The sequence below is a fragment of the Thamnophis sirtalis genome, unplaced genomic scaffold, assembly GCF_051295495.1.
Source record: "Thamnophis sirtalis isolate CommonGarterSnake01/CBP01778 unplaced genomic scaffold, rThaSir2_p1.2 scaffold_4, whole genome shotgun sequence".
NCBI classification, from domain to species: domain Eukaryota; kingdom Metazoa; phylum Chordata; class Lepidosauria; order Squamata; family Natricidae; genus Thamnophis; species Thamnophis sirtalis.
In genome coordinates, this window is record NW_028261384.1 from 131,169,471 (window position 1) to 131,192,813 (window position 23,343).

General features: G+C 46.6%; 1 protein-coding gene across 1 annotated transcript in view; it reads left to right on the top strand.

Moving 5' to 3' along the window:
- The window catches only part of LOC148046609 (vigilin-like), a 113,172-nt gene that overhangs the window by 60,212 nt on the left and 29,617 nt on the right, over nucleotides 1-23,343 (top strand). Inside the window, 11 exon segments of the mRNA XM_087714172.1 lie at nucleotides 827-1,042; nucleotides 3,132-3,338; nucleotides 5,251-5,358; nucleotides 6,025-6,129; nucleotides 8,121-8,199; nucleotides 12,882-13,021; nucleotides 13,749-13,853; nucleotides 19,503-19,616; nucleotides 20,615-20,701; nucleotides 21,733-21,864; nucleotides 22,840-23,058. Coding sequence (XP_087570298.1) covers nucleotides 827-1,042; nucleotides 3,132-3,338; nucleotides 5,251-5,358; nucleotides 6,025-6,129; nucleotides 8,121-8,199; nucleotides 12,882-13,021; nucleotides 13,749-13,853; nucleotides 19,503-19,616; nucleotides 20,615-20,701; nucleotides 21,733-21,864; nucleotides 22,840-23,058 — 1,512 coding nt within the window.

Below are 23,343 nucleotides of genomic sequence, written 5' to 3' on the forward strand. Positions count from 1 at the left end.
AAAAACAGCCCATTTTTCATGAAAACGGGCCCATTTTTTGTCAAAAATAAGGGCATAGCCTTTAGGAGGCTTGTAAAGTGCTCCTGGGAGCTGGTGGGGGCAAAAAACAGCCTGTTCTTTGCTCATTTTTGCCCTTTCCAGCCCCCAGGAACACTCTGGAAGCCCCCTAAAGGCTATGCACAGCAACTTTTGCAAAGGGGGCGGGATTTCAGGAGGCAAAAAATGCTGTATTCAGTGTATAAGACACACCCAGATTTTCAGCCTCTTTTTTGAGGGAAAAGGCTGTGTCTTATACTCCGAAAAATATGGTATATATCACTTCCCAGTGCTTTTATACAGCCCTCTCTAAAGCGGTTTACAGAGTCAGCATCTTCCCCCCACCCCCCAACAATCTGAGTCCTCCTTTTACCAACTTCGGAAGGATGGAAGGCTGCGCCAACCTTGGTCCCGGTTTAGATTTGAACTGCCAAATTGCAGGCAGCTGGCAGTCAGCAGAAGTAGCCTGCAGTAGTGCACTCTAACCACTGCGCCACCCGGCTCTTAAATAAATCAACAATTGCAGGCAGTCCTCGGTTAATGAATCCCTGCAGTTGATAAGTTAGTAACACATGGCTGTTAAGTGAATCTGGCTTCCCAGAGCTTCAGTTGTGTCACGTAGAACAGAAGGAAGCCTGTCCCGAAAGTGCTTTTTTCAAGAGGCAACTGGACTCCCTTGTTTTTCTTTGAAGACGTTTCGCTTCTCATCCCAGAAGCTTCTTCAGCTCCGACTTTCTCTTTGTTCATCTCTAGTGAGGCTGAAGCTTCTCCGGGTTTTTTCCTTTTATAGGACAAACGAGCCGTGGAGCGCTTGAACCTGGAGAAGGTCTTCCACCCATTCATCGCGGGGGCCTTCAACAAAACGGTCCAGGAAATCATGCAGGAGACAGGGGCACGCATCAACATCCCGCCACCCAGCGTCAGCAAAGATGAGATCATCATTACTGGGGAGAAGGAACCTGTCTCCCAGGCTCTTCTGCGTATCCGCAAAATCTACGAGGACAAGGTAGTGCTTGGGAGACCTCTCGGGGGTGGGGGGTGGGGGGCGGAGGGTCCACACTATTGCAGTATCTGTCGCCATATTTCTTATTCCGCTCTGGCAGCAGTTTTCTTCCTTGTCTCTTCAAGTTTCCATCCCTTCTCAGAGGCAGAGTAGCTGGGATTGTGTTGGGGAGAGATTGGCAAAGCCAGGGGGAGGAGTCAAATGGGGAATTAGTTTAGAATCTCTATGTAGCCACAAGGAAACAAAAGCCAATCTCCCTTGAATGCTATTGAACCTTACCCAGGTACAGACGCTTAGTCTGAAATGATTCCTGTGAACAATAAAATGCGAAATCGAATCCTTCACATGGAGGCCTGATTGTTCACACATGACAGATTGGGAGCAAAAACATTTCCAAGTTATTGGGTGTGAGTTCATAAAGTCCTCAAGTTAGAAGGGGCTAAGGTAAAGGTTTCCCTCGCGCATATGTGCTAGTCATTCCCAACTCTAGGGGGCAGCGCTCACCTCTGTTTCAAAGCCGAAGAGCCAATGCTGTCCGAAGATGTCTCTGTGGTCATGTGGCCGTCATGACTAAGGTGCATGGAATGCGATTACTTTCCCACCAAAGGTGGTTCCTATTTTTCTAGTTGCACTTTTACATGCTTTCGAACTGCTAGATTGGTAGAAGCTGGGAGAAATAACGGGAGCTCACTCCATTATGCGGTGCTAGGGATTCGAACCGCCGAACTGCCAATCTTTTTTTTATATATATATATTTTTATTCACATGACTGCCAAGCCACTCCCACCTGGTCACACGGCTGGCAAGCCACTTCCACCTGGTCACATGGCCGGCAAGCCACTCCCACCTGGTCACATGGCTGGCAAGGCACTCCCACCAAGCAGGCCACACCTACAGAAGAGGTTCTAAAATTTTTGAAACCCACCACTGATTCTTAGGAACATCAATCCTCACATTTTTGCTGCTAGTTGAACAGAAAACCTGGCAGTTTCGCTAGGCAAGCAATTTCAGAGCAGTGACCCTCTGCGTCTTTTGATGTGTGTCGCCTGAGTGATTCTCGGTAGCGAAAAACAAGAAAGAAACAGTTATAAAAGGAGGGGAAAAATAGAAGGACTTTGAGGCCGATAAGGATTTCATACCAACCTTTCCCTCGTGTCTGGGAAGAAACGGGGCATATTTCTCACCCAGGCCGTACCTCTTTTTCAACCTGAATATAGCACCTGGATGTGCAGTTGTGTGTGTTGTGTGTTTAAACTTTCCAATGTTGTTCAAGCCATAAGTCTGATACTTTGAGATCAGCTACTGTCAGCCTTGCAAGAGAGTCCAGACAGGAAACACAACAAATTCTACTTTATGGTAAGGTTACCTTAACAGAACCTTGCAAATCAAAAAGTACCTTTCTTCCCCACCACGTTTAAAGCCCAAGAATCTAAGGAGGGTTACTTGATAGGCATTTGCCACATCCTCATTGCTACTACAGGCTAAGCTGCCTCTTATCTGATCATTCCCCTGGCTGTAGCTCTGCCTTGTCTCTCAAAGCCAAGGGACAGCAACCCTCGGCTCTGGAGCTGCATGTGGCTCTTTCATACCTCTGCTGCGGCTCCCTGTCACTCAAAAGGTGCGTCACAACCGTCAATGTGCAAGACGCCGGCTTGCGATGTATTGAGCCTTTCGACCCTGGTAGGCCAACCACGGATAAACCCAAGAAAAGAAAAGTTTTAGAAGAAAACAGAATTGTTTAATTCAACTACATATGCTAGCTTTGTGGATGCTCAGGAAATAGTCAGGCAAGGGAAGGGTTTTGTGGCTCCCGATGTTTTCTTTTCTGTGGGAAACGGGTCCAAAAGGCTCTTTGAGTGTTTAAGGCCATTGTCATTTATAGGCTGAATACTACTGTAGTTGTTGCATTGAAATACATTCCAACAATGAATTCCAACTCTCAGTCCTGATGTTGTTCCGGGACATGTAAGCATCAGCCCCAGTGAAAAGGTGGAGGATCGTCTTTCCTTCCGACAGGATTATTGGGAGGCTAAGATGAAGGTTGGCTTTGCATCTTTTTCTGGTTTTGAAGCTGCCTCTGGCTGTCTTCCAGAAGCGCAAGACCACCACCATCTCCGTGGAGGTGAAGAAGTCCCAGCACAAGTACATCATCGGCCCAAAAGGAAACACCTTGCAGGAAATCCTAGACACCACGGGAGTCTCAGTGGAGATGCCGCCCCTTGAAAGCAGCTCGGAGACCATCATTCTGCGTGGAGAGCCGGACAAACTGGGGCCAGCCCTAACTCAGGTCTATGCCAAGGTAACCCTCTGCCACAGTCGCCCAAAGACCCAGTAACCCTGGGACATTTGACATGGGATCAGCACAGCAGCAGCCTTAGCAGCCAGGTGTGCCAAAATCAAGAAACGAAATCTGTCTTTCCCTCTAGAATTTGGGTAACTCAGGGGTGAAATTCAACCGCCTCGGCCCAGCTTGGGAGAGGCGGTAGGGACAATTTGAATCGGTTCGCAGAGCCAGTAAAAATCGCCCCTGATTGGCCACGCCCACACCCTCTCCCATGGGGAATTCTGGGAGTTGAAGTTCACAAGTCTTAAAAGTTTCCAGCTTTGGAAACCTCTGATTTAAAAAGAAAGACCCAAAATATTGGTGGCAATTTTGAGCTGACTCAGCTATAGTCTACCCTTGGGGAGACACAATTCCCTAATTTCCCTATGTACCGTATTTTTCGGAGTATAAGACCCAAGGTTTTGAAGAGGCAAATTATAAACAAAAAGTTTTGCACTGTCCAAACCTCCCCAAAATGGCCCATTTTCCGCAAAAACGGGCCTGTTCTTTTTTTCTCAAAAAACAGGCAGGCATAACCTTTAGGAGGCTTGCAGGGTGCTCCTGGGAGGTGCCCCCCCCAAAAAAACAATAAAAAAACGATCCATTTTCCATGAAAACCTCATTTTTTTGTCAAAAAAAGTGCATGGACAGCCTTTAGGAGGGTTATAGAGTGCTCCTGGGGGCTGGGAGGGGGGGTAAAATTGAGCGAAAAACGGGCTGGTTTTCGCTAATTTCTGCCCTCCCCAGCCCCCAGAAGCTCTCTGAAAGCCCCCATAAGGCTATGCACGGGCATTTTTGCAAAGGGGGCGGGGTTTCAGGAGGCCAAAAATGCTGTATTCAGTGTATAAGACACACTCAGATTTTCAGCCTCTGAAAATGAGTGGGTGGCTGGCTGCGGGGACCCGGAGGGAAGCCGGTGTGGGGCAGCTCCATCCCCACCGCGAGCAAACAGAAGTAGGCCTCTCATACATGGGGGGACACCCCTAAAAATAAGCCCTAGTGTTTATTTTGTGGCCCAAAAGAAAATAAGACCCGGTTTTATTTTCGGGGAAATATGAATATATGAATCCTGGAAACTGAAGATTAACTAACTTTGGCTTGGTGTAATTGACCAACTTGCACATCTAAGGTGTGTGAGAACGCTGCAATGATGCCCTATTGACACCTGGAGGCAGAATGCAGATATTGCAGCACTGAAAACACTTGCTGGCATAATGATGTGGCCAGCTTTGATATCTTAACTCGAATGCAGCAGTGAAAATGAATATTTTACCTCAATTTTTATTTCTTTTCCAAATGCTACCTATACTTAAAAAAGATGTGAACCTGCTAGAATGGCAGAAGGGTATTAATAAATTTGTATGGGCAGGGAAGAAGCCAAGAGTAAAACTAAAAATAATGCAAGATGTGCGTGAGAGGGGAGGTTTGAAATTATCCAATTTAAAACTATACTACGACGCAGTAATTTTATCTGTAATTAGTGATTGGATTAATTTAACAAATGGTAGGATACTTAATATCGAGGAGTATATGGCTGGCATGCTTACCTGCTATATAACAAAAAAGTGGACAAGAATTTTAAAAGTCATATTTTAAGGAATGCTTTACTGTGGGTCTGGGAAAAATATCAATGCAAATTAAATGATAAGATACCCATGTGGGCAATTCCTAGACATGCAATAGAAAATATGAACATAGTACAAAAACAGGATATAATTACTTACAGACAGCTTCTTACCCTAGAAAGGGGTGTATTACAACTAAAATCCTTGGATGAATTAAAAGAGGAAAAGATATCTTAACTCGAATGGAGACCTGTCTGTAGCCAGGTTGTCAACATCACTCTTGTGAATGATGCCGGGAAACTCTTCTTGTACCTTTTCCTCAGGCGAAGAGTGTGATGGTAGCTGAAGTAATGGCCCCAGCTTGGTTACATCGTTTTATAATTGGGAAGAAAGGACAGAATATTGGCAGAATTACCCAGCAACTCCCTAAGGCAAGTATCCCTAAAATAACAAAGCTATAAATAAAATAGCAAGAGTAAAAATCTCTGGTTTTAATGCATGAAATATTGTTTAAAAATAAAAGCCTGCCTCTCTCTTGTGGATACTGGGAAAGCAGGAGTTAAATTTTGAATCAGTGGTGGCTCCCTACCAGTTTGGATTGGTTCAGCTGAACTGGTAATGGTTTGGTGGCCTGAGTCGCTGGAACCGGCAGCAATCCAGGCCTGCCATGGCCCCCGAATCGGTTCTCCGGGCTTGTTTTTCAGCAGAAGTAGTCTGCAGTACTGCACTCTAACCACTGCGCCACTGTGGCTTATTAGGCAGTCCTGCTAGAAATACTTCACAACCTTCTCCCAGAGGGGAGCAATAAAAATAGACCATGAAATGGGTGTCCCTAACAATGCTTTGAGTTCTAAGCATATAGCGCTCATAAGTTGTATCCTGAATAATGGGAAGAGAGCTTACTATAATCTTCTCAGTTGTCCCCAACACTCTCTGTATGGGCTTTCTATCTGAGGCAATGCTTGCCACCAAATCAAACAGGGATGCAGTTTGTTTAAAATGTTCTCAATTGTGCCTCTGTAAAAAGTGGCCAGGACAGAAGGAGAAAGACATACAACCCTTCTTGAAGGTAGACAGACACGGCTTGCTTTTTTTAGGTTCACATTGAATTCACGGACGGCGATGAGAAGATCACTCTGGAAGGACCCACTGAGGAGGTTGAGTTGGCCCAAAGCCAGATTCAGGAAATCATTCGGGACCTGGTGAGTTGTCTTGTGAATCTTACATGTATTGTTCCTCTCTTTCTTCATCAGATTCTTTGCTATAGCAGGAAGAACAAACCTTTTAGATTCAGATCAGCCATTTATCTGTTGCCTCCTTGGCAGCGGTGTGAAGTTTGCCAGTGATATTACGAGGGCCGCCCGTTGGCGAGGTGACACAGAACTATTTGCAGAAGAGGCTGCTTAAAACGCCCAGAATTGCTCTTTCTGAGGTGCCTCTTAAAACTTCCTCAAAAAAAACTAATCCAGAGCCGTGCCTATTCAAACGGGCAGCAGAAGTCCAATAACAGAAACTGCAGTCCTGTGGGTTATTTCTCCCCCACACAGTTTGATACCAGCTTTTGCCATGTTGCGAGTAGGGTGATGGCTCAGTGCAGTGGTGGGATCCTGCCGGTTTAACAACTGGTTCGGTGATTGGGTGCTTTGCGCGCTCGTGCTCTGCGCTCCCCCACGCCTGATGCGTGCTCTGCACACATGCACAGTTTTAACAAAACGTACCTTCCACGTTATTTCTGGGGAGTCACACAGCTGAGGCGCAGAAATACGCTCTGCCACGCGAATCAGCTGAGAGGATACAGATAAGTAAAGCGGGTGGGAGGGCCCACCTGATCGTTGGCACGAACCGGTTCGCTCCCCAGCTGATTGTTGGAACTACCGGTTTTGCTGGAACCGTTCCGAACTGATTGAATCCCACCCCTGGCTCAGTGGTTAAGGAAGCTGGGCTTGTCAGCTGGAAAGGTGACAGTCCAGGTTTGAGACCCAGCGCCATGCAACAGGATGAGCTCCCAGGTTCGAGACCCATTGTCATGCAACAGGGTGAGCTCCCAGGTTCAAGATCCAGCGCCACACAACAGGGTGAGCTCCCGGTTCCTTGCTCCAGCTCCTGCCCACCTCACAGTTTGAAAGCATGCAAATGGAAATAGATAAATAGGTACCACTTTGGTGGGAAGGTAACAGCCTTCCGTGTGCCTGCATATGGCATGCGGGCCATCTGACCATGGAAGTTTCTTCGGACAACGCTATCTCCCTCTGCTAAGGAACAGAAATGAAGACCGCCCCTTAGGAGTCAGACACGACTGGACAAAGGAAAAATTTACTTCTACCTTTTTTGCCACGTTGCCAAAAAGGGCCCTGGATTTCCCAGAAAACAAGGATTGCTTGGAAAACCTTAGCAAAACTGTATTAATGGGGGAACAAATAGATTCCAAATTCAGGCATCCATTCTGAACCTGTGAACACTGAAAATCCACTGAGATGCAGTTTTGTGTGTGTGTGTTTATTTTTAAGAATCTCAGAAGAACTTTGTTGTTAGGTTAACTGAATCATAGAATCAAAGGGCTGGAAGGTACCTTGGAGGTAGGGGTGGGCTTCTGGGGGTTCGCAGGGGTTCGGGAGAACCTCCAGCTAAGATTCAGTTTGAGAACCCCAAATCCCACTCCCGGCTGGCCCCTCCTACCCCACCCCTCCAAGGAGTCCCCACGTGGCCCGTTTTAGATTCAGGTAACTTTAGGGCATGCATGGAGGTTCGGGGAGAGCGAAAAACGAATCTACTGGAAGTTCGGGAAGGCTGGAAATGGGGGAGGCCGTTTTCGCCCTCCCGGAAGCTCGAGGAAAGCCTCCGGAGCCTGGGGGTGGGGCAAGAACACCACCCCCGGTGGTGCAGGAGGCCAACTAAGCCATGCCCACCCAGCAACCGGGCAGAGAACCCCTTGCTAAAATTATTGAAGGCCACCCTTGCTTGGAGGTAAGGGAAGTGAGACAGTGTGCCATACCTATTCGGTTTTACATTAGCTCGGGAGTCTCGAAACTTGGCAACTTTAAGACTTGTGAACTTCAACTGGCCGGGGAATCCTGGGAGTTGAAGTCACAAGTCTTTGATGTGATTACTGATGCCGAGGATGAATCCTATTTGTCTTGAGGCCCCATGTTTGTCTTGCAAGTCTTGTGTCTCACCACCCCGTCTTCTTCTGCAGCTCAGACGGATGGACTACACCGAAGTGCTTATTGACCAGAGGTTTCATCGCCATCTGATTGGGAAAAACGGAGCCAACAGTGAGTCTAGAGAGCAATAAACGAACCCTGAAGGGTTGAGGTGGCTGGGGCAGGGTTAATTTTCCCGCCGATCACTGTAAAGTTGTGTTGTGGCCTGCCAGCGATCAGCAGAGCTGGCAGCAGAGTCGGACAGTGAGGAGGTTGGGGAGGAGCATGGGCCAGTCCTGGAGGTTGGGGGAAGGCTTGGACAAGGGCTCTGTGTCGGAGACAGAGATGGGGCCGAGGCTGTCTGGCAGTGATCAGGTGCCTACGGAGCAGTGGTGGGTTTCAAAAATTGTTCGAACCTACTCTGTGGGTGTGGCCTTCTTTGTGGGAGTGGCTTGCCGCCCATGTGACCGGATGGAAGTGGCTTGCCGCCCATGTGACCGGATGGGAGTTGCTTGCTGCCCATGTGACCAGATATGAAGATGCCGACGACACTTGTCAGAACCACCTTAAATTACCTCACACACAGCACTGGCATGCATAAGAATATGATGTAAACTTGTTTTTTAAAAGGCATCTTTGGTTTGCGTTAAAACAACTTCAACACACGCAATGTTCTGGTTGCACCACAAATGCAGTAGTCATCCTTACCTTTCACAGAGGCACTGAGTTTTATAAATATGAGCATGATAGTGTAGAATAATCATATCCAAGGACCAGTGGTGAGTTTCAAAAAATTTTGGAACCTCTTCTGTAGGTGTGGCCGGCTTTCTGGGTCCACTGGTGAAACCTCTTCTAACCGGTTCGGTAGATTTGACGAACCGGTTCTACCGAATAGGTGCGAACTGGTAGGAACCCACCTCTGCTACGGAGCTAGACAGCAGTGACGTAGAGGAACAGCTAAAGCCTGTTCCCAGTGTGCGTATGCGCAGAGCTGCCAGGAAGAAAAGAACAGCTCAGAAATCAAGGTCGACTTGGGAGTAAAGCCACAGGTGGAAGTTGATTGCCCCTCCCATAGGAAATAAAAGAGGAGCGAAAGGGGAGGGGGCTTTTGCAGGAAACAATTCCTTCGTTCGGTCATTAGATTCATTTCAAGAGTGTGAAGGTCTGTCTGTGAATCTCAGAGACTCTGTGCCCGGTCTTTCCTTGCACAGCACCACATTTGGAAAATATTTTCATGGCAGCTTTCCAAGATAGATGAGGTCTGTGGTCATAAATATTCCTTCGAAAGACCGTTTGCCAGGCCTTTGCTGAATGTGAATGAGAGGAATTCACAATCGTTTAATAAAGGGATTTTGTCAGGACCAGGACTCTGCCTCACGGTTTTTGGGGAAGCTTAGGTCAGAACAGGCTGAAGCACACACACAACCACTAAATAACAACTAAATCGTTTCTGCTAACATTTCCCAGCGTGTCCATGGAGAGTCCCCAGCCATCCAGATCAGGGTTGTCCCAAAGGGTCTTTTTCAAAAGACAGCTGGACTTCGTTTTACCTTGAAGACGTTTTCCTTCTCATCCAGGAAAGCCTCTTGGGTTCAGTTCCAAACTGAAGAAGCTTCCTGGATGAGAAGCGAAACTTCTTCAAGGAAAAATAAAGTCCAGCTGTCTTTTGGGGGGGGGAAATAACCTTTGGGATTTCCCAGACTGACTAGTAGGTGATGGAAGCCAAGTTCTCTCTTTTTCGGCCTCCTTAAAGAGATTAACCAAATAGCCCTTTTCCTCTTCCATACTGGGTGTTAAATCTTTTTTCAAGGGGACCCTGATTCTCATCTGTGTGACTTGGTTCAGGGATATAGGTGAGCATTTTTGCTTCCCGCTTTTTAGTTTCCCATCAACCCCAAAAATAAGTTGATCTCGCTCCAATCCTGCACCGTAGGTTATCTTGACAGAGAATAGCTCAAAAGTCCTCGGGGGCTTTTGCTTTGGGGATTATAAAGTTCCTGAAGACGCCTTCTTTTATTGCATCTGTTAATCGGACGGGTGCCATTGAAACTTGCGTTTCTTCGGTCTTTGGATTTCCTTTTTTCTTTTGCTGAGGAAATGATTTTAATTTTACAACACATGGACAGAGTAAATCGTGGTTTCAGTGCGGTGAGCATCCTAGTCTAAGGCGAATCCCAAAAGCTAGAAAATTCCTAGAAGCCTGGCATTTAAACAAATCAGCCATCACCAGGCACATAGAGATAAACAAACGACTACATGCCATTCGAAAGAAAAATAAATAATTCAAAAAGGAAACAAAAAGACCAAAACTCCTCCTCCCCAGCAATCTACACCCAGATGAGCAGCAAATGAACAGCAAGATTGATAACAGACCAAGGATCAAGAAATGAGCAATACCCCAATGAGGAGATGTGGTTTTCTCTCCAGCAAAATACAGAAGAACCCTGTCTACAATCTTGATCAGTGGTTTTGGGATTTTTGGATTTTCACTATCACACTTCGCTGGAGAGAGGGAGCAGAGCCGGCAGGAGACTCACACAGTGAGGAGGTTTGGGAAGAACTTGGGCCAGTTCTGGATCCTGGGGAAGGCTCTGATGGGTCCTCAGCGTCGGGCGTAGAGATAGAGCAGCTAAAGAGGCAGCTGCCTTTGGAGTCAGAGATAAGTGAGGACGAGGAACAGCTGGGCCCTGTTCCAGATGTGTGGATGTGCAGAGCAGATAGGAGAGGTGGACAACGATGATGACATGAACTAGCAGAATGAAGTAAAACACTGTAAACAAGGTAATAGTATGTTTTAATTAGGATGCCTGAGAGCCACATCAATACTTTTCAATGTGTAAAGTAATTGTGTTAAATGCTGATCATAGAAAAAAATTGAGCTTTTTGTGTTGATGGTATTTATAATTCCATTTCAATATACATAAAAAAGAAAAAATAAGGCATAGCAGTATACATGTACAGTCATATTACCTTAAAATCCAACACCCCTCCTCCAAGCTAGTATACTTCCCTCCCTCCCACCCACCCCCAACCTTCCCCCCCTCTGACTTCCCAGAACCAATACAAGGTATAAATCTTTAACAAAAACAGTTTAAAATATACTTAAAGAGAAAATAGAAAATAATAACGTCCTTAAATTGAGCTTAGCTTCTCCTTGCTAGGCTAACTATAAACAATTTGTATCATTCCTGATCTTAATCATAAGCTATCTGAAATTTCCTAGACCCATATTTATTTTGAATATAGTCAATCCATTTTTTTCCAGTCTCGTTTATATCTCTCATTTGAATAGTCCTTAAAAAAATTGAGCTTGAAGACATATGTTGCTAATAGAAAACAGATGGAAAAGAAATGATATGATTTTGTTTTTTCAAGAGAAAGGAGGGGGAATGATATAAACAATGATATTGTTTATATATGTTAAAATTTAGAAATTGGAAAATATGAGTAGAAAGGCAATACAGCTGAAATTGGAAATAATGGAAATATAATGTAGAATGAATTATGTGGAAATTTTAAAGGGGGAATCCGGACAACACTCTGCTCACAAAAGAATCTTTTATTACGTAACAAAAATAAAACAAAAGAAACTTTTATACATATCTTATCTAATAAAATTAGATACGTATTTTATCTAATAAAATGAAATTCAATGGTGAAAAGAGTAAGGTTCTACATTTAGGCAAGAAAAATGAAATGCACAGGTACAGTATAGATGGTACCTTGCTCAATAGTAGTAACTGAGAGGGATCTTGGAGTCCTAGTGAACAACCATTTAAATAGGAGCCAGCCGTGTGCAGCAGCTGCCAAAAAAGCCAACACAGTTCTAGGCTGCATAAACAGAGGGATAGAATCAAAATCACGTGAAGGGTTAATACCACTTTATAAGGCCTTGGTAAGGCCACACTTGGAATACTGCATTCAGTTTTGGTCGCCACGATGTAGAAAAGATGTGGAGACTCTAGAAAGAGTGCAGAGAAGAGCAACAAAGAGGATTAAGGAACTGCAGACTAAAACATATGGAGAACGGTTGCAGGAACTGGGTGTGTCTAGTTTAATAGAAAGAAGGACTAGGGGAGACATGATAGCAGTGTTCCAATATCTCAGGGGCTGCCACAAAGAAGAGGGAGTCAAACTATTCTCCAAGGCACCTGGGGGGTAAGACAAGAAGCAATGGGTGGAAACTAATCAAGGAGAGAGAAGCAACCTAGAACTGAGGAGAAATTTCCTGACAGGTAGAACGATTAATCAGTGGAAGAGAAGTTGCCTCCAGAAGTTGTGAATGCCCCAACACTGGAAGTCTTTAAGGAGATGTTGGATAGCCATTTGTCTGAAACGCTATAGGGTTTCCTGCCTAGGGAGGGGGATGGACTAGAAGACCTCCAAGGTCCCTTCCAACTCTGCTATTGTATTGTATATAAAAAAGGAGAGGTGAACAATGGAGGACAATGAACCCGCTCAGGAAACAAAACAAACATGGATGCTGACTGGCCCCTCCCTGGCTGGGGAATAAATAGAATAGAAGAGGGGGGGCGTGGTTTTGTTGTCCCAGACAACCGTTTGTATATCTGGAAAGTTTGTTCCTTGTGGGTTTTGTGAGACTGCCTTGCCCACAACTGAGGTTTGTCTTATGTCTCTGTTTGAAGTGACTTAATTTGACGCCTCCCTGCTGGGAGCTCACAGCCTTCCGTTTATCATAATGACTGATAAGGACTCTTGTTTTGGTTAACTCCTTGCAGGGTTCTTGCCTGGACTTTCTGTTGGTGAATGCAGTTCATTTTAAAAAAAAATTTTTTGGGTATTTTCCTCCCCAGTCAACCGCATCAAGGAACAGCACAAAGTCTCCGTCCGCATTCCTCCCGACAGTGAGAAGAGTAACCTGATCCGGATCGAGGGAGACCCTCAAGGCGTTCAGCTGGCTAGTAAGGAGCTGCTGGAAATGGCAGCTCGGATGGTAAGGAGAGGGGTGCTCCTTGGGGCTGCCTCAAGGATGTCTCTTGCCTATTGGCTGGAAGTCCTCAGGGAAGGTGGCTCGGCGGCTAAGACACCGAGCTTGTCGATCAGAAAGATCTGCAGTTTGGCGGTTCAAATCCTAGCGCCGCGTGATGGGTGAGCTCCAATTACTTGTCCCAGCTTCTGCCAACCTAGCAGTTCGAAAGCATGTAAAAATGCAACTAGAAAAATCCTTCGGTGGGAAGGTAACAGCGTTCCGTGTGCCTTCAGCGTTGAGTCATGCCGAGTCATGCCGGGTACATGACCACGGAGACGTCTTCGGACATCGCTGGCTCTTCGGCTTTGAAACAGAGATGAGCCGAGGTGGCGCAGTGGTTAGGGTGCAGTACTGCAGGCCACTTCAGCTGATTGTTATCTGCAGTTCAGCAGTTCTAATCTCACCGGCTCAAGGTTGACTCAGCCTTCCATCCTTCCGAGGTGGGTGAAATGAGGACCCAGACTGTGGGGCGATATGCTGACTCTGTAAACTGCTTAGAGCGGGCTGAAAGCCCTATGAAGCGGTATATAAGTCTAACTGCTATTACTATTGCTATGAGCACTGCCCCCTAGAGTCTGGAACAACTAGCACATATGTACGAGGGGAACCTTTACCTTTACCTTACCTCAGGGAAGAGGTCCAAACAAGCAGTTGTTTTGGGTGCAACGCCTTCCCTGAATTCTTCTCCTAGGAAAATGAACGCACCAAGGACCTGATCATCGAGCAGCGCTTTCACCGGACAATCATTGGGCAAAAGGGCGAGAAAATCAAGGAAGTCCGGGACAAGTTTCCAGAAGTAAGGAATTCCCGCTTGTCCTGTTGCAACATATATATATATATATTTAAAGTCACAACCCCTGGTATGCCCAAATATGGGAGGAAGGTCACACTTCCATTCTCTGTCCTTCGGCTTGTCACAAGAGACCATCCAGACAGAAACCCAATATTTTTTACTGTTGCCTTTTTGTTACATTTGTTATATTTGTGTTGATAAATAAATAAAGGGAGACTAGTATAGATCTATTTCAAGCTATTTAGCTCTCATCAGCTAGCCATACCCTTGCTGGGAATCGAACCTGTGCTCTATTGCCTCTTAGGCAGGTGTGTTAACCATTGAGCTACAGAGCTCGACTCCTTATCAGCCAGGCCAGGGTGAAAGGTATATATTTAAAGTCACAACCCCTGGTATGCCCAAATATGGGAGGAAGGTCACACTTCCATTCTCTGTCCTTCGGCTCGTCACAAGAGACCATCCAGACAGAAACCCAATATTTTTTACTGTTGCCTTACATCTGCCTAAGAGGCAATAGAGCACAGGTTCGATTCCCAGCAAGGGTATGGCTAGCTGATGAGAGCTAAATAGCTTGAAATAGATCTATACTAGTCTCCCTTTATTTATTTATCAGCACAAATATAACAAATGTAACAAAAAGGCAACAGTAAAAAATATTGGGTTTCTGTCTGGATATATATATATTTCCAGGTTTCTGGCAAAAATGCAACACTTCGTTTTGGGTTTCCGAGTAGGCTTAGTGCTTTATTTTAGCTTAATTGAAATATATTTTATTTTATATTTCAATTTGTTGCTTTTCTAGCTCATCTTTCTTTGGGGACACTGGGTGCAAGCAGCCCGAGTCACTCATGAAAGGTTCCAGTCATCAATTTGTTGACTTCTACCTGTCAGGATTTCGACCAGTGCCCTAAAGCAATTAAGAGTCTTAAGAATAGCGTAGCATAGCATAGCAAAGCATAGCATAGCATAGCATAGCGATAGGATAAGATAGGATAGACTAGAGTAGAATTAGAATAGAATACAATATAGAATAGAATAGAATAGAATAGAATTCTTTATTGGCCAAGTGTGATTGCACACACAAGGTATTTGTCTTTGGTGCAGATGCTCTCAGTGTACATAAAGAGAATAAAATACATTCATCAAGAATAAAAAGATTCCACACTTAAGTGATAGTCAAGGTTACTAATAAGCTATCAAATCATATTAGTAAACAAATAAAACAATATAAAATTTAAAGATACAAGCAACATGGTTATAGTCATAAGTGGGAAGAGATAAGATACTAGGAAGGACGAGAAGAATAATAGTAATAATAGAATAGAATTCTTTATTGGCCAAGTGTGAATGCATACACAAGGTATTTGTCTTTGGTGCAAAGGCTCTCAGTGTACATAAAAAGACAAGATACCTTCCTCAAGAATCATGAGGTCCAACACTTAATGAGAGTCATAGGGTACAAATAAGCAACCAGGAAACAATATCAATTATAAATTGTAAGGATGCAAGCCACAAAGTTACAGCCCTGCAGTCATAAGTGGAAGGAGGTGGGTGATAGGAACGATGAGGAGACTAACAGTAATAGTAATGCAGCCTTGGTGAATAGTTTGACAGTGGTGAGGGAATTATGTGTTTAGCAGAGTGATGGCGTTCAGGGAACTGTTCTTGTGTCTAGTTGTCTTGGTGTGCAGCGTCGTTTTGAGGGTAGGAGTTGAAACAATTCATGGCCAGGATGTGAGGGATCTGAAAACATTTTCACAGCCCTCTTTTTGACTCGTGCAGTATACAGGTCCTCAATGGAAGGCAGGTTGGCAGTAATTGTTTTTTCTGCAGTTCGGAGTTTCCTCTGAAACCTGTGTCTGTCTTGTTTGGTCTGCAAAACCAAACCAGACAGTTATAGAGGTATAGATGACAGACTCAATCATTCCTCTAAACCAGTGTTTTTCAACCTTTTTTGTGCAAAGGCACACTTTTTTCATGAAAAAAATCACGAGGCACACCACCATTAGAAAATGTTAAAAAATTTTAACTCTGTGCCTATATTGACTATATATAAAGTGTTTTTCCCACGGCACACCTTACACTATGTCACGGCACACTAGTGTGCCGCGGCACAGTGGTTGAAAAACACTGCTCTAAACCATCCGGAAATAAAATTCCAGTCCTTTATTAGGAGCACCAAACTTAAACACTCAAAGAGCCACAAAGGTCCTAATCGGAAGTCCTCCATTCAATTCTGGAGCCGACCGGAAGTCTGGTTCCCCCGCCATGGAGTCTTCTCCTAGCACAGCGTCCTCTGCCTGTCCTAATTGAAAGCCCTATCAATTATGGAGCCGACCGGCAAAAGGGAGCCACAGTAGAAGGATGAAAGAGCCACATGCGGCTCCAGAGCTGCAGATTGTTGACCCTTGCTTTAGAGTCACTTCCTAGCGCAGCGTCCTTTTTCCTCTGCTGACTGGAAGTCCAGTTCTCCCACCATAGAGTCTTCTCCTAGCGCAGTGTCCTCTACCTGTCCTAATCAAAAGCCCTATCAATTATGGAGCCGACCGGCAAAAGGGAGCCACAGCAAAAGGATGAAAGAGTCACATGCGGCTCCAGAGCTGCAGATTGCTGACCCCTGACTTAAGCCAACTCTGACTTCACTCCCTTCATGCCTTGCCTCTGACCCTGCTCCCCCCCCCCCAAAAAAAAGTGTGTTATCCTGTCACATTCCCCAACGAGATAATTTTGTGGGTTGTAGAAGTCACTCCCTTCCAGGCAGTGCTGCTATCCACGGAAATGGCCTTGACTTACTCAGCCAGAATGCATCTTGTTATGACTGAGGAGTGAATTCCTTTTGTGCATCTGGGAGGCACGATTTCCTGTCCCCATGCCTATGGCAACTCGGGAGCAGGTCAGGGAAGCTTCGCGAGTTGACACTACCTATATTAGAAGAGTTTCCCCAAACTGTTTACTTTTGCTTAGGAACAACCAGATATGGTTTCATGGATCTTGGGAGGACAAACAGTCAGGTTTATGCCTTTTTCAATCATGCAAGGATTCAAGGCTAATTTCCTGCTTGATCCCACCTTCCAACCCAGCTGGCATTTTCCCAATAAGAAGGCATGTCTACAAGTCTCGCCTCATTTTATTTCCATAGCAATAATCCTCTGGCTCAGGGGTCCCCAACTAGGGGTGGGTTCTGGCCAGCTTTACTGCCGGTTTGCTCGTGTGTGCACTTCTCATACGCACTGGATACACGCTGTGCACACATGCACAGTTCAATTAAAATTGTTCTGCGCATGCCCAGAAACTCAAAAACAAGATGGCGACAGCGGCGACTGAGTAACCGGTTCGGGAGCATGGCAGGCCTGGGTTGCTGCTGGTTCCCGCGACCCAGGCCTGCCACGCCTCCCGAACCACACCCCCGAACCACTACCGGTTCAGCTGAACCAGTCAAAACCGGTAGGAACCCACCTCTGTCCTCAACCCCCAGGCCATGGCCTGTTGGAAACCGGGCCATGGGAGGAATGGGTGTGTGCGAAGCTTTAATCATGCCATTGGAGGGTGCCTGAGCTCATGCGCAAAGCTCCCTTCTCGTAAGTGGAGCTTCACATGTCAGCAAAAGCGCCCTCGACTTAAGTGCCCTCTGCTTGAGTAGGTGCCCTCCCCTCACACAAATGGAGCTTTGTGTGTGAGTGCAAGTGTGTGCCAGGTCTCTACTTTGCAGTAGGGCTTAAAGACTTTGGGGTGTGTGTGTGTGTGTTTATGTAGATAGATGGATGGGTGGATAGATACATACATACGTACTGTCAACTTGTAAAGTGTTTCCATGCCTATTATCAAGTTGACATTGAAAGAACGGGGGGGGGGGGGAATTCCACGCATACCTTCGACCAGGGTCGGATCTCAGATTTCTACAGCAGGCATGTGAGGTGGGAAAGTTTACAACCTGCTGTAGCACTTCGTTGGTGGATGTGATTTATGACACAGACTGAGGGGAGGGGAGACACGGGGGTCATTTTTTTTTTTTTAGTCATTTTATTGTCATTTATAGGCCACCCTTTTCCCTGAAGGGACTCAGGGCGGCTTACAATTCGTGGGAAAGGAGTGCAAGACAAAACATGAAATAATATGTGAATAAAATAAAACAATAAAACACAACATTCATTCAACATTCGGGTGGGGCGGATGAAAATCTTATCCCCAGGCCTGACGGGATAGCCAGATCTTAAGGGCTGCGCGGAAGGTCTGGACGGTGGTGAGGGTGCGAATCTCTACGGGGAGATCGTTCCAAAGGGTCGGAGCTGCTACTGAGAAGGCTCTCCTCCGCGTAGTCACCAGTCGGCACTGACTGGCGGATGGAACTCGGAGGAGGCCCAATCTGTGCGATCTGATGGGTCGAAGGGAGGTAATCGGCAGAAGGCGGTCTCTCAAGTACTCAGACCCACTACCATGGAGGGCTTTATGGATGGTGAGTAGCACCTTGAAGCGCACCCGGAGATCAACAGGTAGCCAGCGCAGCTCGCGGAGGATAGGTGTTATGTGGGCGAACCGAGGTGCGCCCACTATCACTCGCGCGGCCGCATTCTGGACTAGCTGAAGTCGCCGGATGCTCTTCAAGGGCAGCCCCATGTAGAGCACATTGCAGTATTCCAGCCTAGAGATCACAAGGGCTCGAGTGACTGTTGTGAGGGCCTCCCGATTCAGGTAGGGTCACAACTGGCGCACCAGGCGAACCTGGGCAAATGCCCCCCTGGTCACAGCCGACAGATGATGGTCAAAAGTCAGCTGTGGGTCCAGGAGGACTCCCAAGTTGCGAACCCTATCTGAGGGGTATAGAATTTGACCCCCCAGCCTGAGCGGTGGAACACTGGCCAAATTATTGGGAGGGAAACACAACAGCCACTCGGTCTTGTCCGGGTTGAGTACCAGTTTGTTAGGGGTAAAGTTCAGACACTGTTAGCTAACCTCCCCGTTGGGAGAGCGAGTGCATTTAGAGAAGTGTTGTGAGAGTTGTGTTGGAGAACACAAAAACCAGCATACAGAGACACTTTCGTGGAAATAGAGGTATTAGAGTCCATCAAACAGTCCAAGTCATACACGGATAAGACAGTCAGTCATCAATGTCTTTCAGTTAAGGGATAATCCAAATAACATAGTCCATAATCATGTAAACAGTCCGGTACACAAAGTTTGCTAGCAGTTGCAAAACTTAGAATAGTTCACGGCACTTTCTAACAGCCAGCTTCCAAAACACTCAGATTAGATCTGCCCAGTATCTAACAAACAGAGAGCTAACAGTCATTCTGGCTCCCGCTTATGGCCGATTGAGGAAAACAGCAGCCAATCACATTTTACAGTATGATTTAAAGAAACAGGTATAGCATTGTTACGTGATTTATATATTGCCAACCCAACCGTTAGATTATATTCCTAAAAGCCACCATTAAATGGAAATCAGATTTGGCTCCCCGGCAGGAAATGCCAAAATGTTGCTCCAAATAAATGACCGGATTTCTTTTGAACTTTGCCTCGAGCTTCGTAAATTAATCAGGGCATCTTTTGGAAACCTCACACATAGAGAGAGAGAAAAAGAGACGATAGAGAGATAGAGATAGATAGGAGTTCTTCTTTTTCAAACTTCACGTGTCGTGCCCCTCTACCCTACAGGTAATCATCAATTTCCCCGACCCATCGCAGAAGAGCGACATTGTACAGTTGCGTGGGCCCAAAAACGAGGTGGAGAAATGTGCGAAGTACCTACAAAAAGTCATTGCGGAATTGGTGAGTCCACTCGGATGAGCTTCCAGGGAAGAGGTTTCCCCTCTTTTTCCGTCATTGGGGCATAGAAGGGAAAGGCCGTCTATTCTTTTTTTGGATAGCTGCTGCTATTCCTTGCGATGGTTAGGATAGTAGCGAGGCAGTGCAGCATCTTATCAAAGGACCAGTCCACACCCGAAGGGCCAGTTAAACCAATCCATTGCCATAAGACTTAAGCCCAGGGATCTTCTCAAGTAATGGTTAGCAGCTGTGGAGTGATTTAACTCCATTCCTTGGTTTATAAATTCCATTAGTTTATTTAGTTATTTAAGGGTCAATAGGAATTTAAAAATTTTTAAAGTTAAATTGTTGGGATTCTAGAACGCTTCCTCTTTTGACTCCATCCCTGGATTCGGTTCACCGACAAATGCGCGCTCAACAAAAGCGCGCTGACGAAACCGCGGCGAGAAAACCGCGAGGTCGAAATCGCGCCGACGAATGAGCGCAGAAGCGTGCCGACAACAGCGCGCCGACAAAAGCGCGGCTTCAACAAACAACTAATAACAACCTAATAACCCTAAACGTAACCCTAACCCTAAACCTAACCCTGAACCTAACCCTAACCCTAACCCTTACCTTCACTTAAATTGCAGTTTTGTGGGTGCGGTTTTGTTGGCGCGTTGTTGTGGGCGCATTTATGAGTCATGGGTTTTTCACCGCGGTTTTGTCGGCGCTCTTTTGTCGTGCACGCATTTGTCGGGTCACGCCTGGATTCTGCCCACTCTTCCTATAATATCAGGAGATGCATAGGCTGAAGCGCTCCCCCTGGGATGTTAGGTGGCTGGTGTGCCTCTATACCGTAAAGTCTGAGTAAGCCAGAGGCTGGGCTATAGCGCCATCTGTGCCCTGGTCCATCCTTCCTGTCTTTACATCTGGAAGTCCCAAGATGCATTAATGGAGGTGAAGTAGAGCAGGAAGTAGAAATCTCTCTGGCTTAACTCCCTTCCTTTTCTGTGCCTTAGATCGAAAACAGTTTTTCCATCCCGGTTCCCATTTTCAAGCAGTTCCACAAGAACATCATTGGGAAAGGAGGCGCCAATATCAAAAAGGTAAAAGGGGGAAGGCTCTCCCCATCTCACACATTATACACTCTGTCTTCTGTGTGCAAGTAGGTAAAAGGGTACATATGCCCCTTTTTATGGAAAGGGTTAGTGGGACAAGGATTTAAGCCTAGGTATGTAAAAGGATGCGAAGGCGTTCCGTTCGCCTTCGGCGTTTGGTCATGCCGGCCACATGACCACGGAGACGTCTTTGAACAGCGCTGGCTCTTTGGCTTTGAAATGGAGACGAGCACTGCCCCCTAGAGTCGGGAACCAGTAGCACATATGTCTGAGGGGAACCTTTGCTTTTACCTATGTAAATCTAAAACGTTACCCTGCAGTTTTATATACATTAGAGCATGGGTGGGCTTCAAAAATTTCAGCAACGGGTTCTCTGCCTGGTTGCTGAGTAGGCGTGGCCATACTGGGTGTGGCTTACTGCACTACCCGGGGGGGGGATATTTTCACCTTCCCCGGGCTTTGGAAGCTTTCCTCGAGCCTCTGGGAGGGCGAAAAATGCCTCCCTTGGGCTCCGGAGGCCCTCTGGAGGTCGGAAGCGACCCCGTTTCTGGCCTTCTGGAATTTCCGCGAGGCCCATTTTTACCCCTTCCCGAGCCTTACCTCACATCCAAAACGAGGCCGCATAGAGACTCCTGGGAGGGGAGGGGTGGGCGGGGCCAGCCGCGGATGGGAATAGCAGGTTCTCTGAACCGACCATAATGTTAGCTACGGATTTTCCCGAATCCGGGCGAACCTGTAGCAGCCCACCCCTGCATTAAGAGTACTCACAGGTCACACTGGATTCCAAAACTGTTGTGATTCCCAAATAGATGGGCCCTTGGATTTGGAGATTCTCCCCGTATTTGGGGTTCGCATTAGGAGACATCAACACCCATTGAGAATATGTGGCCCAAGTAGGTTCCCTATCACCTTGAAGGAGCCCCTTCCACCCATCATCTCTTGATGGCAGTTCCTTGTAGAGTTCATGAGAGTAGTCTAGCTTCGCGGCTCTGGGGTTTGATGTTGTCTCTTCACAATAGATTCGAGAGGAAACCAATACCAAGATTGACCTCCCTACAGAAAACAGCAATTCCGAAGTGATCCTGATCACGGGGAAGAAGGCCAATTGTGAGGATGCTCGGGATCGTATCTTGGCCATCCAGAGAGAGCTGGTGGGTGTGTGAACCATTTTCCTCCTCCTTCTCTTCTTTCTTCTCTTCCTCCTCCTCCCCCCCTCCCCCTCCATACTCTGATTGTGCTGCCCCCCCACTCAGCCACACGTCCAGGGTTGGTGTAGAGAGCTTTGTCCAGGCTATTCCCCCAACAGTTCCATTTCAGGTAGGAAAAAAGGTTAGCAATAGCAATAGCAGTTAGACTTATATACCGCTTCATAGGGCTTTCAGCCCTCTCTAAGCGGTTTACAGAGTCAGCATATTGCCCCCAACAACAATCCGGGTCCTCATTTTACCCACCTTGGAAGGATGGAAGTCTGAGTCAACCCTGAGCCAGTGAGATTTGAACAGCCGAACTGCAGAACTGCAGTCAGCTGAAGTAGCCTGCAGTGCTGCATTTAACCACTGCGCCACCTCGGCTCTCTTAGGTTCCGACAATCAGCTGTGTGCCACGCAATTTATATTCTCTAGAAAGCAGGAAATCCTTTCCTAAATCGCGTGGCACAGCTGAGTCTACTTTGCAGACTCAGGAAAGGCTTCTTAGCGCCTGCGGTGCATAGGCGCGCATGACGCGAACCGGTAGCAGATTTCAGAGCATTTCACCCCTGCAGAAACCTACTTGTAAAATTGTAACCTGGGATAGTGGGGGGGGATTCTGAGTGCTGGAGAATAGAAACACCCCTGGTTCAGAATGTTTCTGAACCATGGATTCTAACGTACCCATGTCTGAGCAAGCCATAAAGATCCATAAAGGTGTTTCATTATCAAACCGGGTAACATCGTCACAACACTGATAACGTAGTCCACCTTGTTAATGAAACATCTCTAAGAAAACCTCAGAGAACCCCCAAAGATCTCACAGTTGAAACCTGAGTGACAAATATCTTGTCGGAAGAGAAATCGAATATGGTGAATAATGTGGAGGCCAGATTATTTATTCATTTTGAGCTTGAATTTTGCTCTTCTCGCCCTCAGGCTAACATCAGGGAAGTGGATATCTCCATCCCCGCCAAACTGCACAATTCGTTGATTGGAGCCAAGGGGCGGCTGGTGCGTTCGATCATGGAGGAATGCGGCGGGGTGCACATCCATTTCCCTTCCGAAGGCTCGGGCAGCGAGAAAGTCACCATCCGAGGGCCCGGCGAAGAGGTGGAAAGAGCGAAGCGCCAGTTGCTGCATCTCGCTGAGGAAAAGGTAGGCCCTTGGTCGACGTCCATCCCCAATTGGGGGGTTTGCAGAGCAGATTAACAGATTGACAAAGAGTTGGAAGGGGTTTGTAGGTCATCTAGTCCACCCCCTCCCCACCCAAGCAGGAGACCCTACACCTGTGATGGCAAACCTGTTGTAGCCCAGCAGGAGCTGTTGGAGCTGCCACCAGACCCCGACAGCGTGGGGCCCTTTGAGTCGGCTCTGGAGGATGTGGAGGACCCTGGACAGGGTTCCGACTCCAAGCAGGGTGCAGAGAGGCTTGTTGGCCAC